The sequence below is a fragment of the Phaseolus vulgaris genome, chromosome 5 (genome assembly GCF_051622355.1).
Source record: "Phaseolus vulgaris cultivar YP4 chromosome 5, ASM5162235v1, whole genome shotgun sequence".
NCBI classification, from domain to species: domain Eukaryota; kingdom Viridiplantae; phylum Streptophyta; class Magnoliopsida; order Fabales; family Fabaceae; genus Phaseolus; species Phaseolus vulgaris.
Genome location: NC_143502.1, coordinates 44,481,116 through 44,497,757, shown reverse-complemented (window position 1 = coordinate 44,497,757; position 16,642 = coordinate 44,481,116). Strand labels below are relative to the sequence as shown.

Sequence of the window (16,642 nt, the reverse complement as noted above, 5' to 3'; positions counted from 1 at the left end):
GAATAAAATTAATTATTCACCATTTTACAGCTGTACAACTTTCTGCTCCTTATCAGCAAGCGAAAATGCTGTAACTAAGCAGCAGCAGAAACATCAGTGTTGTGAACCGCATCAACCCAACAACGCTAACAGAAACACTGGAGGATATAGAAGAAAGCAACAAGCTTTTCTGTGTGTCATTAAATGCAGTGAACGGAAAGAGAGAGAGTACATGTAACAGTATATACCAATGCAATAAAATAAGGGGACAGCAACTGCATTTTTATATCTATATCTATATCTATATAAATATACGTGATAAATTATAAATAATATAATATATTATATGTGTTGCATTATACACAATTGAAGTTTTGCAGCTAATGGAGATCTCATATTCCTTAGTCTATCGCTTCGTGCAGTTCAAGAAGAAGTTGTTCAAACGCTAACTTATGCTGCTAATATATTAGTGCTTACTGATTAGGAGAATGAGAAGAAAAATATAAAGAAGAAAGTTTTGGAGGTCTTTCCTTTGGTGAGAGAAGAAAGAAAATTAAGTAAGAAAAAAATAATGCTGCAAAAGAGATGGTAGCTAGTTCAACTAACTCCGAAACTACATCTTCTCCATTCATTATTGGTGGATATGTTGAATTTATTTTCATCACTACTGCAAGGAGGGATCCAAATCGAACAGCAGAGAAGTCCCGCTACCTCCTTTGTGATCCCCAAACCTTGCTGAAGAAGAAAGGGGGTCTTCATGGGGAATCCTCAGACGTTGCTGTAGAGACGAAGAAGAAGAAGGAAGAGAATTTCCCACTGTCACGTGACCTCCCGAACCCAAGGACAAGCTTCTAGAATCTTCGGCCGAAGAGGCACACTCCATGTTCACCCCAAATAGCCTCAGTCGTTTTCCACTGCTTGTGGTGGCACTACCTCCGCCACTCGCCATTCCGCCATGCCCATGGCGGTGGTTATGGTGACCCACGTTGACCGGCACAGAATCGATGATCATGGGTACAATGCTGTTCCCTCTCCCTCCCATGTTTTGATCACCACCACCACCCATTGACCTGAGGTAATAGAGTGAGCCAGGCCCAGATCCCGAATTATGCTCGCCGTAGTTGTTGTGATGATGAGAAGCAGCGGTGGCGGCAGCACCATGAACATGGCCGAGGTACTGGTGTTGGTGCTGAAAAGTGAAGAGGTTGCTGTAATTGAGATGGTGAAAGTGGTGATCGTGGTGGTAGCGGGGTGGCGCGATGGGGGAGGTGGCGGGAAGGGAGTACCATCTGATGGAGGGAAGAAACAAAGGGGAAGCTGAGGGGTCAGAGGGAGGATGAGCATGATCGGTTCTTCTCCTCCAATCTATGTACAACCTATGTCTATACATATCGCCGAGACCACGCTGGAAGGAGACGGTGTCGCCTGCATCAAGCTTCTTCTCCTTCACGAAACGGCTCCACCCCTTTGTCATCACATAGCTCTGGCTGCTGTTCCAATACGAGTATCTGAACCGCCACACCTTCCCATTCCGGTCCTCGAAATTCAGGAGCAGACCCTTCTCGTTGGACGAGGAATCAAGGGGGAAGTACTTCTCCGCGTGCTGCTTCGGTATCACCAGCCGGTTCAGCTTCCCCACATCGCTCGGTGTCACCACTTTCTCAAACATCTGCTCTTTCTCCACTGCTTCCTTCGCGTTTGAACAAGTCCCGGGACCCTCGTGATGATGTTGTTGATGATGTTCATGCTGCTGCTGTTGTGGATGCTGATGATGATGCTGATGATGTTGCAAATTGCGCTCCCTTTCCTCTTCCTTGGTGCTCCCGAGTGACAACTCCATCAGGTCTAGCTTCTTTCCAAAATTGGATGCGGCATCTTGGTGGTGTAACCCTAATTCATGTGAAATGTTGTTAGTGGCAATGCTTCCGCAACCATGAAAAAATCTGAAGGTGTGAGTGAGGGAATATTTATGACATGAAGAATTGAAGAAGAAGAAGAGGAGGATGATTAATTAAAGAGAGGTGTTAATTAATTTGTCGGAGAAGATCGATGAAGAAATTAAAAGGGGTAAGGAAATAGAGCTAGCTTACTGCTGCTTTCTGCTTCTCTGGTGATACCCATAATCTCTGCCACTTCCTCTTCCTCCTCTTCCTCCCTGCTATCAGAATAATTGCCTTTAACTTGTTGTATCAAGTCCATGGAGTTATTATGCCTGACCTACCTTCAATTCTGTTAATAACAACCTCTGGATCTCAGCAAAAACAATGGAAAAAAGATGCAAACAATAACAAAAACAATAATAAAATGAAAAGATTATAATAAAGGCGATCGAAGAAAGAAGAAAGGAAGAAAAGAAAAAAGAAAAATTGAGAAAAGAAAGGGTTGGCAAGACATAGCTGTAGGTTGGGGAAGATATTTTACCCAGATTGCTGAGGCTCTAAAGAAAAACAAAAGCAGACTCTGAGTACACAAAAATTAAAACCGTCGGTGCCTTCATAGTTGACCACAACACTCCAAATCCAAACCCTAAAGAAAGACAACCATGGAATGGAGAATTCAAAAAGGGGTCATCTTATTGTTATATACTGCTGACCCTATAAAGCATAACATGAGGAGTTAGATGGAGAAAGAGAGAGAGAGAGTTTGTGTGTGTGTGTGAGAGAGAAGGGGAAGTGTGTGTGTGTGGATTTTTTAGCTATAAGTATAGTTACCTCACAGGAAGGTTCTTTAGAAGTAGGAAAAGAAGCAAAAAAAATTGTTGGAACCCAGTTTTATTGGTGGGAGAGAGAGAGAGAAAGAGAGAAGATTACTACACTTACGTGGGGGCCATGAATAATGTGGGTATTGTGGTCATGTGAGCAAGTTGTCGTTTTCATCATATTTGGTATAATCTGTACAGTACATATGCTTCTGGGTTGAGACCAAAAGGCCAGTTGTTCCAGAAGCAATGAGCTTAACTTAACTCTCTTCAATTTCCATTTCAACCTCATTTTATTCACAAATTATACAAAGAGAGAAGCAATGATAATTATGTTATGGCAGCTGATACATATGAGTACGGGCTAAACTACATGGCTCTACCTAGTTGTAGCAGAGAAAATGGCAATGGTAGTGTATGTATATATATAATGCAGAGAGTACAGTTTTTATTTTATTTTATTTTTTTTGACTTTTAGTGTCATTGATTGAGTGTGTTGTGGATGGTCCCCGGGAGAAAGGTAAGAAAAGGAAAAGGAAATGGCTAAACTATATAACAAATGGCCCTGCACTTCCACTGCATCATCATCTCCTTCATTGTTTTTCTCTGCATAATCTTCCCTCAACACTCTTTACTCTAACAATTCACTTCATACATGCAAACTATAACTTTCTCTTCCAACCCAACCATTCCTTCCCCTTCTTCTCTTCTGCAAGGACCCTTTTGCCCTACCTTTCATTTCTCTTTCAATTATCATTATTTTATTCCTATGTTAAAAACTTCAATCATTGGTTAAAGTCACCAAATTTTTTTTATTTTCTTTATCATCAACCAATAAATTAAATATAAAAAAACATAAAAAAAAAGTGTTTCAACTCTTTTAAAATAAAAAACCAAACAACTTCTCTAAACACCTAGACGAATAATCACTAACCTCACAAAAAAAGTCATGATTAATCGAAACGAATAATCACTAACCTCACAAAAAAAAGTCATGATTAATCGAAAAGAGTAATGATATTTTGACAACTTACTCCAATATACAACTTGTTATTAATAATACGAGAAAATGTTATTTTTGTCATTTCATAAACTACTATAAGTTTTAGACAGAAAAATAGGATAGTAAAGTAATACAAGTGGTTAATATATCATTTCTTTTTTTAAACTCTTCATCCTCTCACTCTTAATTCTTAATTCCAGACTACTATATATTATAACCCTCCTATATAATATATATATATAAATAAATAAATAAATAAATAAATAAGGTCACTCTTAATATATATTACTTATTTCTCCAAGTAATTTGCTAACACAATTAATAATAAAAATTTAATATTAATTAGATAACTCTAATGCAATTTCCTATAAAAAATAGTTCAATATTAATTATTTTACTTAACAAGATTTACCACTCAAACATAACGTGACATTATAAATGAACAGAAGAAATCATTATACTTTAAGTGAGACAAATTAATAAAAGATTACTTTAAATGTAATAAATTAATTATAAGATTTATAAACGCTGATATTAAAATTTTATGCAGAGTGCTATAATTTCTGTGTACAAACTACAAACAAATTATTCAAAATATTTATTATACTTTTATTAATATATATAGAGTTGTTTTTGTTATGCTATGATAAAGTTTTCGAAAGTTGCTAGGCCATTTTAGGTTTCATTTTTTTTAATAGAATCATGACATGGGTTTCACTCCAATTTCTTTTTGAGACTTTTTTGCCACAACATTTTAAAAAACTTTGTCTAATAAAATCTTTAGTCTTTGCTTAAGAACAATTTTCTTAAAGAAACCATAAGTTTTCAACAAAACAGAAGACATGATATATATATCACTAAAAATTAATGCGAAAAACAATAATAAAGCAGTAAATGAACAGGATATTTAATTTTTTAATCTATAAAAAAACGAATCTACTTTGAAAATCAGCTCTCTAATTTATGAACATTTCGAAAACAATAAAAAAATTATCCACAAAACTATACGAAGAGATGGTTTTATTATCTTCGAATTACATATATACCGCTGGATAATATTATGAGTATAATATATATATATATTGATATTTTTACATTGAAAAAACAAATCACATTCACTTCTTGACAACCTATTATCATAATATAATAATATTTTAAATTAAAAAATAAAAAAATATGATTAAAATATTACCCTTTAATATATTATGTCAGTGAGAATTTTTTTAAAAAAATAACATATATTGATAGTTTAAAATAGGTTTATATTTTTTTATTTAATCATAAATTATTATTATTATTATTGACATCGTGCTAGATTAGTCCTTTTCAGTGAATTATTCCTCTTTCATCAATGTTTTTGTAACATATTTAAACTTGAAAGATTGGCATTTGAAGAAAAGAAGTAGGTTTTAAATATGTAGTTGTGTGAAGCCAAAAACATAATTAACAGTTGTTTCTAAGTAGGAAGAGGGAGAAATAGGTGAAAGTCGAAATGAATGCAATCTGAACTAACCATTTCTTTTGTAAGCGATGAGTGTGAGTAAAACTAATCATTAACTTCCCTGCTCCCCTGCACCTCACTTTTTTTTCTTTCAATACCTACTACTCATCACTCATCACTCTCTTTTTCAAATTATCAACAAAATCTCTTCCACAACATTTAACCATATTTAACACCTACCCAGTTCATTCATAAACCCTCTCTGCATGCACGTTCAATTAATCAGTCAACAGATACTTCAACATGGTGCTCATTCATAGAAATATATGTTGAACAGCACTGAGAGAGGTGCTGTATTGGTGTACTTATTACAAGTAATTTCAATTCTGCAGTGGCTCACCTGAAATCAGTATTTAGTTAACTATGTATGAAGACAAAGAGATATAGTTGAACACATTATTGAACAAAATTAATAATCACTTGTCTTCTTTTATATATAGATAGATACATAGACAACCACGAAAATAAATAATGTCATAAATATACATGATCAGATCTGCGTGTATCTTTGGTCTTTGGGAGAGACAAGGGTAAGCTAGGGAATAATTATAACTCTACTACTTTCTTTGTTTTCATTATATATATATATATATATATATATATATATATATATATATATATATATATGCAGTGAACACAGGTACTGAAACAAACGTTTCTGTTTTTCCTTAAGCTTATCGAAAATCTGAAAAATAAAATATTTTGCATATCACTTAGATACCTACAACTACACTCAGATAGTTGGCTACATGTTTATGAGTAGCCAGTAGTGTATATCATCAAGTGGTCCACTGTGATCTGCTGCCTATATGAGCCTCCAATCACCATAAATTACACATTTGAATCTATGATATAGACAAGCAAAGTGAAAAGATTAACATTGTCATGCTCAAGTTGTAGAGATAGAAAAGAGAAAAGAGGATGAAACAAGTTGCATTTGCCTTGGCAAGAGGAATAGTGTCTAGTCATATTCCAATTACAATTCTATGCACTGGCAGGTTGCAGCTCATCACATATATAAGTGTGAGTCTCTTTATTGTTTCTTCTGCACTCTCCTTGTAATATTTTTCTTTTAAATGAAAAAAAACATTTATCTTTTTTCTAAAGCTTCTGCCACACATATTTAATAAAAAAGAGTACCAATAAATAGCATCATGAAATTGCAGGAGACACAAGAGAGACCTATGACTTGTCTTAGATTGATTGCATGAAAACTAGTCGTTATATTATATCAGTTAATCAATTTAAAGTCCTCCTTTTTGTTCTATTATGTTACCCTCATATTCAAAAGAAACTCCAATAATTATGTCTTGAGATCATCTCTTAAAAAAAAGCTATTGTGAAAGCAAATAATGGTTCTGCACACAACCATACTCTACCTTTTCTTCTCTGGTTTCACCGATTTTTTTATTTATGTGGGGTGAGATGAATAGAGATAAATAGTAAAATATAAAAGTATTATTATTATGAGATTGATTGAAGAAACTCCAATAGTTGGAAGTTGATATAGTTAAAATAGTGAAAATGATGTGACATTGAAAACATTACATGAGGTAGAAGTAACTTTTAGAAGCCCGTGAGAGTTGTTTAATAAGATAAGAGGTTGAAGTTTTGTTTGTTTGAGAGGAGATAATGTAATAATATGCAACAGAAAGAGGCAATGAGAAAGAGGCAATGAGGGTGTTTATCTGTGTTCCTGGTTTCATTAATTGAAACCCTAATTGGGCAGTGGGAAGGCATTAAATTGGAAAGAGAAATAGAATGAGATGATGGTTAATTAAGCAAAGAAAAGATGAAAAAAAAGAGGTTTGGGTTGTGTTGGGATCTGGAATTAGAGTGGAAACAGTTGGTAAAAACACTTACCAAGAATTTTCCGAGGAAATGTCACACCAGAAAGCACATGTGGATGACAGAAAAGAAAACAATTGCATGCATGCCTAGGTAGCTAGATTCCAGTTAAGAGTAAGAAAAGAAGAATTAGAATTTAGAATTTATAATTGAGAGTTTGAGAATTAGGAGTAATATAAGGTGATCATGTCTTTGCCTTTGCCTTTGCCATCTGAATGAAGAAGCCCCACTTTCCATCACCATCACACAAAAATCTATTGGGGACCCCTTTTCCTTCACATGCCATATTTCCAATTTTAAATATCTTTATAAAAACTTACTTCCTTCTACCCACGTATACACATTCATTAATATATATAATTCATTCATTTACTTTCTATTCCTATTGTAATCTTTCATATTTTCTTTATACAAAATTAACACACAAAATTCATCCATTTTCTATCAAAATTGTAATATATTTTTAGAAGCTGCATTAGCTACTTACAATAGTATGTATTTTTATATATGTCACTAAATAGATATTTTACAATGTAAATAAATATATATTTTTAACAATAAAAAAAAATATAACTAATTTAAGAATTGATTCAACTCTTATACAAAACCGAATTCAATAACATACACACTTCATTTCATTTCAGATACAGACACAACAAGTATAAAATTTTACTGTCAATCACCTATATGGTATCACAAAACTAACATCAATAGAAGACACCAAAAATTATCCTATCCACCTAAAAAATCATAAAATTATATGTATAGATATATATTATGAAATCCGACATTTGGGCAAGGAAAAAAGTTTGAGTGTTTAAAATGAATAAAAAAGCATGTTAGAAAAGTATTTGAAGAAAATAAAAATAGTTGCAGAAGAGACGAGATGGTATGACATTAAGAAAGGAGGACAATAAATTAGGGGTAGGTGGCAATTGTTGTCTTTTCAGAAGATAGCTTTCTTCAACTCGATGCATTTCTTGAAGTTTGGACCACATTTTTTCTCTATTCTTCTATCTATATCATAATTATGGAAAATGAGAAAAGCATTACTAATTTAGGATACACTGCAATTTTACAACTACTGATGTAATATGTAAAATAAATAAAATAAAATAAAATAAGAAAATCATTATTAAAAACCTAAATGTCACTATTATTCTATAATTATTATCACACTTTTAATTATATCCTTTTATTCCAAAATATACTATGTAATTGATTTGAGAAATACGTTACAAACTTGTATATATTTTAAAATAAAAGTGTTACAGCCAATTATTATTAACTTCAATTATTTACTGTTCACCTTTTGAATTATTGGTTTTAAGAGGAGATTAGAAGATGGAAATATTTGGAGTGAGAATTGAAATTAATCAATTATGCATTTTTTTTTAACTTGCTCACTTTATATACATGCATGTTATTAATCTTACTAAACATAATAAGGTCAAAATACCTTTTAAATTATCGACTGTATTTTGAAATTGAGATTTAATACTCATTTTCAATTAATTACTTAAATAAATTAAATTTCCATTTCAAGTAAATTTTTAATATTTTATAATTTATTTTATTTCATAATTAATCATATTTTAATTATTATTCATTCTTAATCAATTTTAATTATGATTATTTTGATAGTTTATTATAATATCTAATCAATTTAATTCTTTTATTTTCGTCACATTATTCAAATCAACTATTAATTATTTACTCATTTATTTATTTTAATCCAAACAATTTTTCTCACTTTTGTTTCCAATTACAAAAGTAGGTACATATCAATTTAGCAAATACAAATATGTAAGATTATAAGAATACACGTTACACAAAAGAGAATAAAATGTAAAAAAAAAAATTTAAAAATAGAGTTTTAAGATTATCTCAATATTGTAAGAATATTATAAACTAATTATAATTATTAATGTTGGTGTAATATCAAATAAAAATACTGTAAATAAAAAACTTGATATTTTTAAAGAATGAAAAATATCTAAATTTGTTGATCCTATACTTTATTATTCACGATTTTAAAATGGTAAAATATTTGTGTTGGATATATATATAGAAAATCATTAAAAATAAATTTTAAAAAATGAAATAAGTAGAGAATGAATATCCCAAGTATTCAATGCAAACATTGGACCCCCTTCTCTCTTTGTAGGGTGGCTGCACAGCAACTCCACTGCCCTATTTGCTTAACAAAACTTTCATATTATAAAACATAATTAACAATCTCCTTTTAAAATAAATCCATCCTTCTTATACTATCATTTTCGCTTTATAGTTTTTTCGTGTCTTGAACCACTGATTTATATGAAATTTTTGAAAAATTATTAAATGATTTTTTTTTATAAATAGAGGAGTTTGAATGAGTTATTTTTAATGGTTTATATTTACACGTGAATGTATCATAGGTTAGGTTAAGTTTTATATTTATACGTTAGAGTAAGGAGGTTAAAGAGAATTTTATATAGGGTTATATTATTCATAAAATATCTCTTATTTATTTATTTGTTTTTTTTTAAAAAAAAAATCATTTTGACTCTATATTTCTATATCTTCCCCGTCACATTTATGTTCCAATTTATCAAAATAATATCTTCCAAATTATTTGGAATTTCCCAATTCAAAAACACAACCTTTCGCTATAACTTGGTCTTTTAGATCAAAATAGTTGAGAAACCACAGTGAAAGACAGTAAGAAATAGAAAAGTTTTATATATACCCTACAGTGTGCAATTATGCATTTGAATCTTGTACAAATTCCATTTTTTATGTTTGATCAGTAAATTTGTACGTTTTGAATTGAAAAGTTTGCAAAACTTAAGTATAGGTTGGTGTAAGAGTGCTTTAAATGGAAGGATGAAAAGAATTAGGATATAAACCATAAATTTGTCTTGTAGAGAGACAACTGCACTTGCCAATGTTATGTTACACTGCAAAATCCAACCTGAGATTAGACTCTCTCTTCTTTTCTTCTCCTCATTTATTTCCTTATTTATACATTGACAAAGTAGGGAGCATTATCAATGCTTTTGGGCTATACTTTGTCTCAAATTAAAGCCACTTTAGTTATATATAACTTTTAAAATTGACAGTGTATAGTAATATAATTTTGAAATGACAGTCTCATATATTTGCCTTTCTTTAACTAACATGTTGAAAACGACCTAATTAATCAACACCCTTGTTTTGTTATCCTTAAAAATCATGTTAAAACTCATGTTAGAATCCTATAAACATAAAAGATGTATTATATTAAGGGTAAAGAAAGTTATTTTGCTGCACAATTTATGGTTCCAGTTGGAGCTTCAAACTTATTTGCATATATACCACATCATGTGCCAAAAGTCTAAAGAATATTTATAGGGCATCATGGCCATGGTAGCTTAACTTTTGATTAAAAAAACTCATGTGCATCTCATCACAGTTGAGGATAAACTAGACAAAGATTTCTTTCTTGTATTCTCATCATCATCCCCCACACTGCACACGCACACAATTTCCAGCTCAGTGGTTTGTTTGTCCTCACAGCTTTAATAACCAAACCTGTTAGTTCTATGATTCCAATAAATATCACCACTTTCTTTGTTTCTTTTGAAAACAAATGAATAAATGTGTGAAGAGACGGTAATTAAATAACAAAAGTTGCATGCACAATTTTACAAAGTGTGGTTAAATTTGATGGGAAAATATTCAACTGTGGCACATGGTGGTCCAGTTTCCTTGCGAGTTAATGTTGAAATACTATTTTTGCTGGTAACTAAAATAGTGATGAGAAAGAATGGTGATCCATGAGAGTGAGAGGGTGGGTTAATTAAAAGTTTTGAGGAGAATATGGAAGGGACTAATTATTATATATCATTGATATGCAGATCTATGCAGGGATTTGGTGGTGAGAATGGAGTAGATTGGAGAGAGAGAGAGGGAAGGGAGAGAATAGGTTACCAAAATAGTGAAAAAAGTGTTTAGCATTAGCAATATAGATAGGACAAAGTGAAGGGAGAAATTAAGCAGGCAGAGTTGGTAAACCAAAGGATAAAGGGAGACCACAGAAAGAGGGGTGGGACCATATGTAAGGGAATGGGGACACATGCAATTATACAAATCAACCAGATTGCTGGAAAAGGAACTTTATTCAGTGGTGGCGAGTTTACCAAAATAATTCCATTTGAGATGTTTATATAACTATATATATGGGGCACAGTATGGTAGGGGAAGGCAGAAGAAGGAGTACAATATATATATTTGCAATAGGCCAAATAATAGCTGCAGCAGCATGCAGCTGGCTAGGTAGGTGTAGAAGAATATGTATATGTGTAAATATTAGAGTTCAGATTTATGAGATGAGATCAGATAAGGGTTGAAAGAAAGTAAGTAAATCTACCCTGTTGCTTCTTTCTTTCTTTCCTTCTTTCCTTCTTTCCTTCTTCCTGCATTCATTCATTCATTCACTTCTTCTGTTCTACCGAAAAATGAAAAGAAAACAAACCCCACACTAGGATCATCCCCTCACTACTACACTACCCTCTGAGAAAACCGTTGGGGTTTCTCCCTGTTGGGTCGCTTTCCAATCTTCAATTGCCTACACTCTAATAAATTTAGCCCACTAGCTGCTACAGCCCCCCTCCCAGCCCCTTCTCTTCTCTATCATTTATTCATGTTTTACACTTCCTTATGTTGCTTTTCTTTCTCTCTTTTGTTGCTTTCCACTGCACTGCAAAATTATATGACTATAATTATGCCTGGACCCATCTGCCAAGCTGTATTCTTTCTTTTCTCTTTCTCTTTCTCTTTTTCTTCCTCATTTCCATTCCATCTCATTCATCCTCTTCCTCCCATTTTCACACACACATTCAACTCTTCTCTTCTGCTTAATTTCCTCTTCACAACACATTTCCATTCTCACTACTATTTATCTCACAGTTACCATTTCTGAGCTTTAACAACATGTTCATATGCAGCAATGCTTTTATCATAAACTTTTCCCTAATTTTATTTTATTGGGTACATTCTGACAGTTAATGAAGAGGAGATTACTATTACTGACAACTAAATTAGGTCTGTTACTGTCTAATAAAGCTATATATGCTTTGATTAATATTATAGTTTGTTGTAACACATCACGCACTCAACAAGTAAAAAGTATGATAGCAGTGACTGGCTTCTTAGAGCATGTGATCATTCTGTGCAGCAAGAACATGAGATCGTGTAACTTGAAGAATGTGGATCTTTGTTTTGCATAAAAATTTCTAGCATGAGAGAAAGCTATCATTTAATATTGCATTCTGTGGTAGATGCATGTGTATGTTAGGATAAGTATATTTGCATATCATTAATATCTCAAGATACCATATTTTAAAAGATTCATGTCACTTTACCTTATTATCTTTTCAACTCATAATTCTTTTCTTACTGTCTTCAAAAGTTGAATTTTATATGACTATGTTTCTTTTATATGCTAGTATACATATCATTAATATATTCCTCATATATTATACTGATTTTGCAATGTCCTAAAAAAGTACTAATACATTTATAAACATGTGTAAGAAGAAAATATACTACTTAAATTAATACACAATATCCAACATATGGGTTAAGTTATTTTGTTAGGATACATTGTTTACTTTTTTCTTATCTGTTGTGCTGATTTGCATTTGCAGTAAGTCTTCTTTTCGAGGTGAGATCATAAGGTTTTTTTAGTTTTTTTTTAATAAGAATTGAAGTATCCCTATGCATAATTTCTTTGAAAATTTTCAAAATATAAATTTACATAAATGGGAAAGAAGAGTGTTAGTAGGAAAAGAGAAGGAGAAGCAGAAACTCTTCCAGCAGCACAGAGGGGATATCTTAGCTTCTTTAGTGGTCTATTTGGGAAAGGAATTGGGAGTGCAAATGGAAGGAAATGAGGGGTTGAATGGCATGGTGTTATAAGTTTCTTAAAGCTGAAAATTATGGAGATTTTTCTGCATAAATCTGTCACAAATTAAATCATTAAATAGAAACTAATTTTAAATACAAAAAATAATTAGTTGTTATAGTAATTAAATTAAGGATCATTTTATAGATTAAAAAAAAATAGTTTCTAAATTAATTTTTATTATTGTTAAATGGTTTCTAAATAGCAACGGTTTTTCTACCAAATTTAGAAACTAAATAATTGATAGTTAAAACATTGGTAGCTAAGTAGATATCAATTTAGAAACCATTTAACAATAATAAAAATTAATTTTTTTAGTTACTAAAATGGTCTCTAATTTAATATAATGATAAGTATGCTTTGTGATGTTTTGAAATTGCAGTTAGGTGGAATGATTTTTTGTTATTGTATAAGAATTTATATACTTGTTTGTTCACGTTTTAAAATTCTAATGCTTTTATAATGACAAACGTATAAAATATACATGAGGCTAGAATTAGTACAAAACAAAAAAATATAAAGTCTTCAAACGAAACACATCTCAAACTATATATATATATATGAATCATGACTTTCGAAAGATTAACATTCAGTCACATGAAAACAATACAATTTTTCATAACATGATTATAACTACAACTTTTACAACATAACAATAACTACAACTCACCAATTAATACTAATCATACAATAAGTATTAACATATAATATTTAAAATACATTTATGTAATCACTAATTATTAATATTTAAAGTAATTTTTATTAATAAAAAATTATAAAATAATCTCTAAATTGATATCTAACATGAACTACCAATGTTTTAGCTACTAATTAATTTATATTCTAAATTAATTACTAATAAGAATGTTCGTGATTGGTTATTCTAAAGCGATTAAATGAAAGGTTTCTTGGCATGGTACTAGAAATTGTTGAACCATGTGTAGCCAAGACGAAAAGGAAGGACAAAATTCCTCTAATCCTTCCTCAAGTACTTTTGGATTCTCAGAGAGACTGTCATTTGTCTCTTTAATTTTATCTTTAAAGAGTTTGTATAAGACTTTATTTCTTCTTTCACTATATGCTCTAATAATATGGTTGAATTTGTTACGATCGAGACTTGTGATGTTTGATGATAGGGTTTGTAAAAAATATGAGTTCTTCTTTAAAGAGCTCAACATTTGTTTTTCTCTCTCTCCTTTTAAATGTAGGATATAACAGCCATGAATGTGGTTCCTAGTCAAATTCATCCTAATAGTTGGGCTTTCTTGAAGGTTTTTCAAATACTATGTCATTTTCTACAAATTTCCCCAACCACATGTAAGTTTACCACATCTTTAAATGGTGTTCAACATGGTCCCCTTTTCTCCATCTCCATCTGCATCTCTTTCTTTAAAAATTTCTTTAAACTAAAATGCTTCTAAGATCCTAAAAGAAGGTTATTTTTATATTTAAACTATACTCCTCAGTTTCCTCTTTATTGGCAAAGACCGGATAAGTTCAAGGTAAGGGTCGAGTACTTTCTTGACGTCAATGATAAGATCATTACATCATTTTTTACTTTATACCACTCTTTAAAAAAAATTACATCTTTAAAATTTAAAATTTATGAAAACAAATAAAAAAAACGAAGCTTATTAGAAGCTTAAACGTTTCTTTCATTAGTTAAAATGAGTTTCTCATAAGTTCTTTTGAATCTAGTTTCTATAAATATATTTTATTAACATAAAAATTACATCTCATTTATTTTATGCACATACACAATTAAAAAAATTAAAGTAAACTCCAATTCGCTGTTTAACTTCATTTTTATATATTATGTTTCTCTTTAGAAGAAAGGTTTCTTAATGCAGATATTGTAGGTTGTACACAAATTTGCATGAAGCTTAATTGTGGAAGAATTTGTTTTTCTATTCAAGATTGTTGGAGGATTAGGAAACTAAAATCCTCTTATTTACATTAATACTATTTTTAATGGGTTGGAGTATCTTAATATTCTCATTTATTTTATTTTTTATTTATTTTATTTTTTATTGTTGATAAAAGAAAAATATAATAGTGTGAGACAGGAGAATATGTTTCTATTCAATTTATAGTTATTTTATGTATATATAATCAATTTCAAGTGATTAATGTTAATTATTATTGTTCTTCTGAAACTAAACTGTCTTCCTGAATGATAATTGTGTTTCTAAAAATATTATATTGATTATTTACTATATGCGAAGAGAAATTAACAATAGCATACGACTTATTAAGTACTAGTATTAATTATATAATTAATTAATATTAATAATGTTATATTAAAGGACTGAGTCTTATCATTATTAATCTTACTTCACATTATCACAAATAAAATTATATAATCGGGTTATATAATTATTAATTTTTATCTTTGCCTTTATATATAATTCATGATATTAACGATGGATGCATATTTAGCTTGACAATTTGCATATATGTGTGGCGTTATTACCAAAAATATATGTTTAGAAATTAGTAAAAAAATAATAATGATTTTTAAATCATGAACCACATAAGATAGAGTAAGTATTCAAACATGCGTTAATTATTAAATTTGTAGAAGAAAAAAATTAACATATGATAGTGAGATATTAGTTGTTGAAAATATATATAGATAGAGATTGATATGAAAAGAAATTATCTATTATATTTTTTACTAAAACATTAGTAATAATAAAATGATTGTGATCGATATTATTTTTTCTTTTTTATCTTAATTTATTTTTTTATTGGGTACTTAAGTCTACAAAATTATTGTTACTAAGTTGCTGGATTGTTTTGATAGATAGCTTGATTTATGTATTAATATCCTAATATTTTTTAAAAGAGGTTTAAACTTATCAGAATTATATTTGCAGAATATGACTATGTTTTGGTCATTTTTACCTGGAAACCTCATTTCTCTAGCATAAGAAATTTTTGTACATGGGTTGAAGTACCCCGAGTACTCCCTCTTATTAAATTTTTATTGTTGATTGTATAAAGTTGACATATTTTTTCTTTTCTCATTCTTCCTCCTTCTATTTAATGAATAATTCATTTTTATTCTTGTACCGATATTCACAATGAGAAAAAAAGTGATTTAGGAGGTCGACCCTACCAGACTTGAAGGGGATTGACATATCGAATTTTGTGACCAATTTTGAGTTTGAAAAGTCAACTATTGAGTATGTTACTATTTATAAAAGGAAACGAATTGAGAGGTTAACCATACTAGAATTGTGAGGTCCACCATACCAGACTTGAAAGGGATTGATAGGTCGAATCTTGTGACCAATTTTGAGTTTGAAAAGTTAACAACTTATTATGTTATTCTTTACAAAAAAATATGAATTCACAAATGGTCATGTCATCAAGCTTAGTGCAAACCCTTTAAGAATTTTTTTTTTACTGGAAAGATTGTGTGTTTATCCTAGTCATCTAAAAGTTGGAGGGAGATTAAACTTGACACTATAGAAAAGGGAGCAAGTAATGTCATTGTGACATCTTGTGTATTCAATGATTGACAAATTGATATTGAAAGGCTAAACGATCTTGTTCGAATTGTGGAAAATAGAGGCATGTGTTGGATCTTGGTTCCAGAAAAAATGATGGTAAATATGCAATTCTCAATAATAGATGGTAGTTGTTCAATGATGTTTTTGTTGATCATGGTGTAATGAA

The 16,642-nt window shown here is 30.6% G+C and overlaps 1 protein-coding gene across 3 annotated transcripts; it reads right to left on the bottom strand.

Moving 5' to 3' along the window:
* Positions 1-298: 298 nt before the first annotated feature.
* LOC150027744 (B3 domain-containing protein Os03g0120900-like) lies at positions 299-2,790 on the bottom strand. Of its 3 annotated transcripts, none has more exons than XM_090302334.1 (4): positions 2,691-2,790; positions 2,401-2,505; positions 2,070-2,208; positions 299-1,869 (listed from the first exon to the last, which is right to left on the bottom strand). In XM_090302334.1, exons 3-4 carry the CDS (start codon positions 2,176-2,178, stop codon positions 644-646), a joined length of 1,335 nt encoding a protein of 444 aa, XP_090158460.1. In that variant the 5' UTR covers positions 2,179-2,208; positions 2,401-2,505; positions 2,691-2,790; the 3' UTR covers positions 299-643. The 3 variants fall into 3 exon arrangements, with proteins under 3 accessions (XP_090158460.1, XP_090158459.1, XP_090158461.1); XM_090302333.1 differs by having other exon boundaries at positions 2,401-2,573; positions 2,691-2,740; XM_090302335.1 differs by lacking the exon at positions 2,401-2,505 and having other exon boundaries at positions 2,691-2,717.
* Between the last annotated feature and the right edge of the window lie 13,852 nt (positions 2,791-16,642).

Excerpts from the sequence above, each read along its gene's own strand:
- LOC150027744 (XM_090302334.1), bottom strand. The coding sequence starts at position 2,178 with ATGGACTTGATACAACAAGTTAAAGGCAATTATTCTGATAGCAGGGAG. Across the intron at positions 1,870-2,069 it reads CAGAGAAGCAGAAAGCAGCA|GGTTACACCACCAAGATGCC; the intron begins GTAAGCTAGCTC and ends CACATGAATTAG.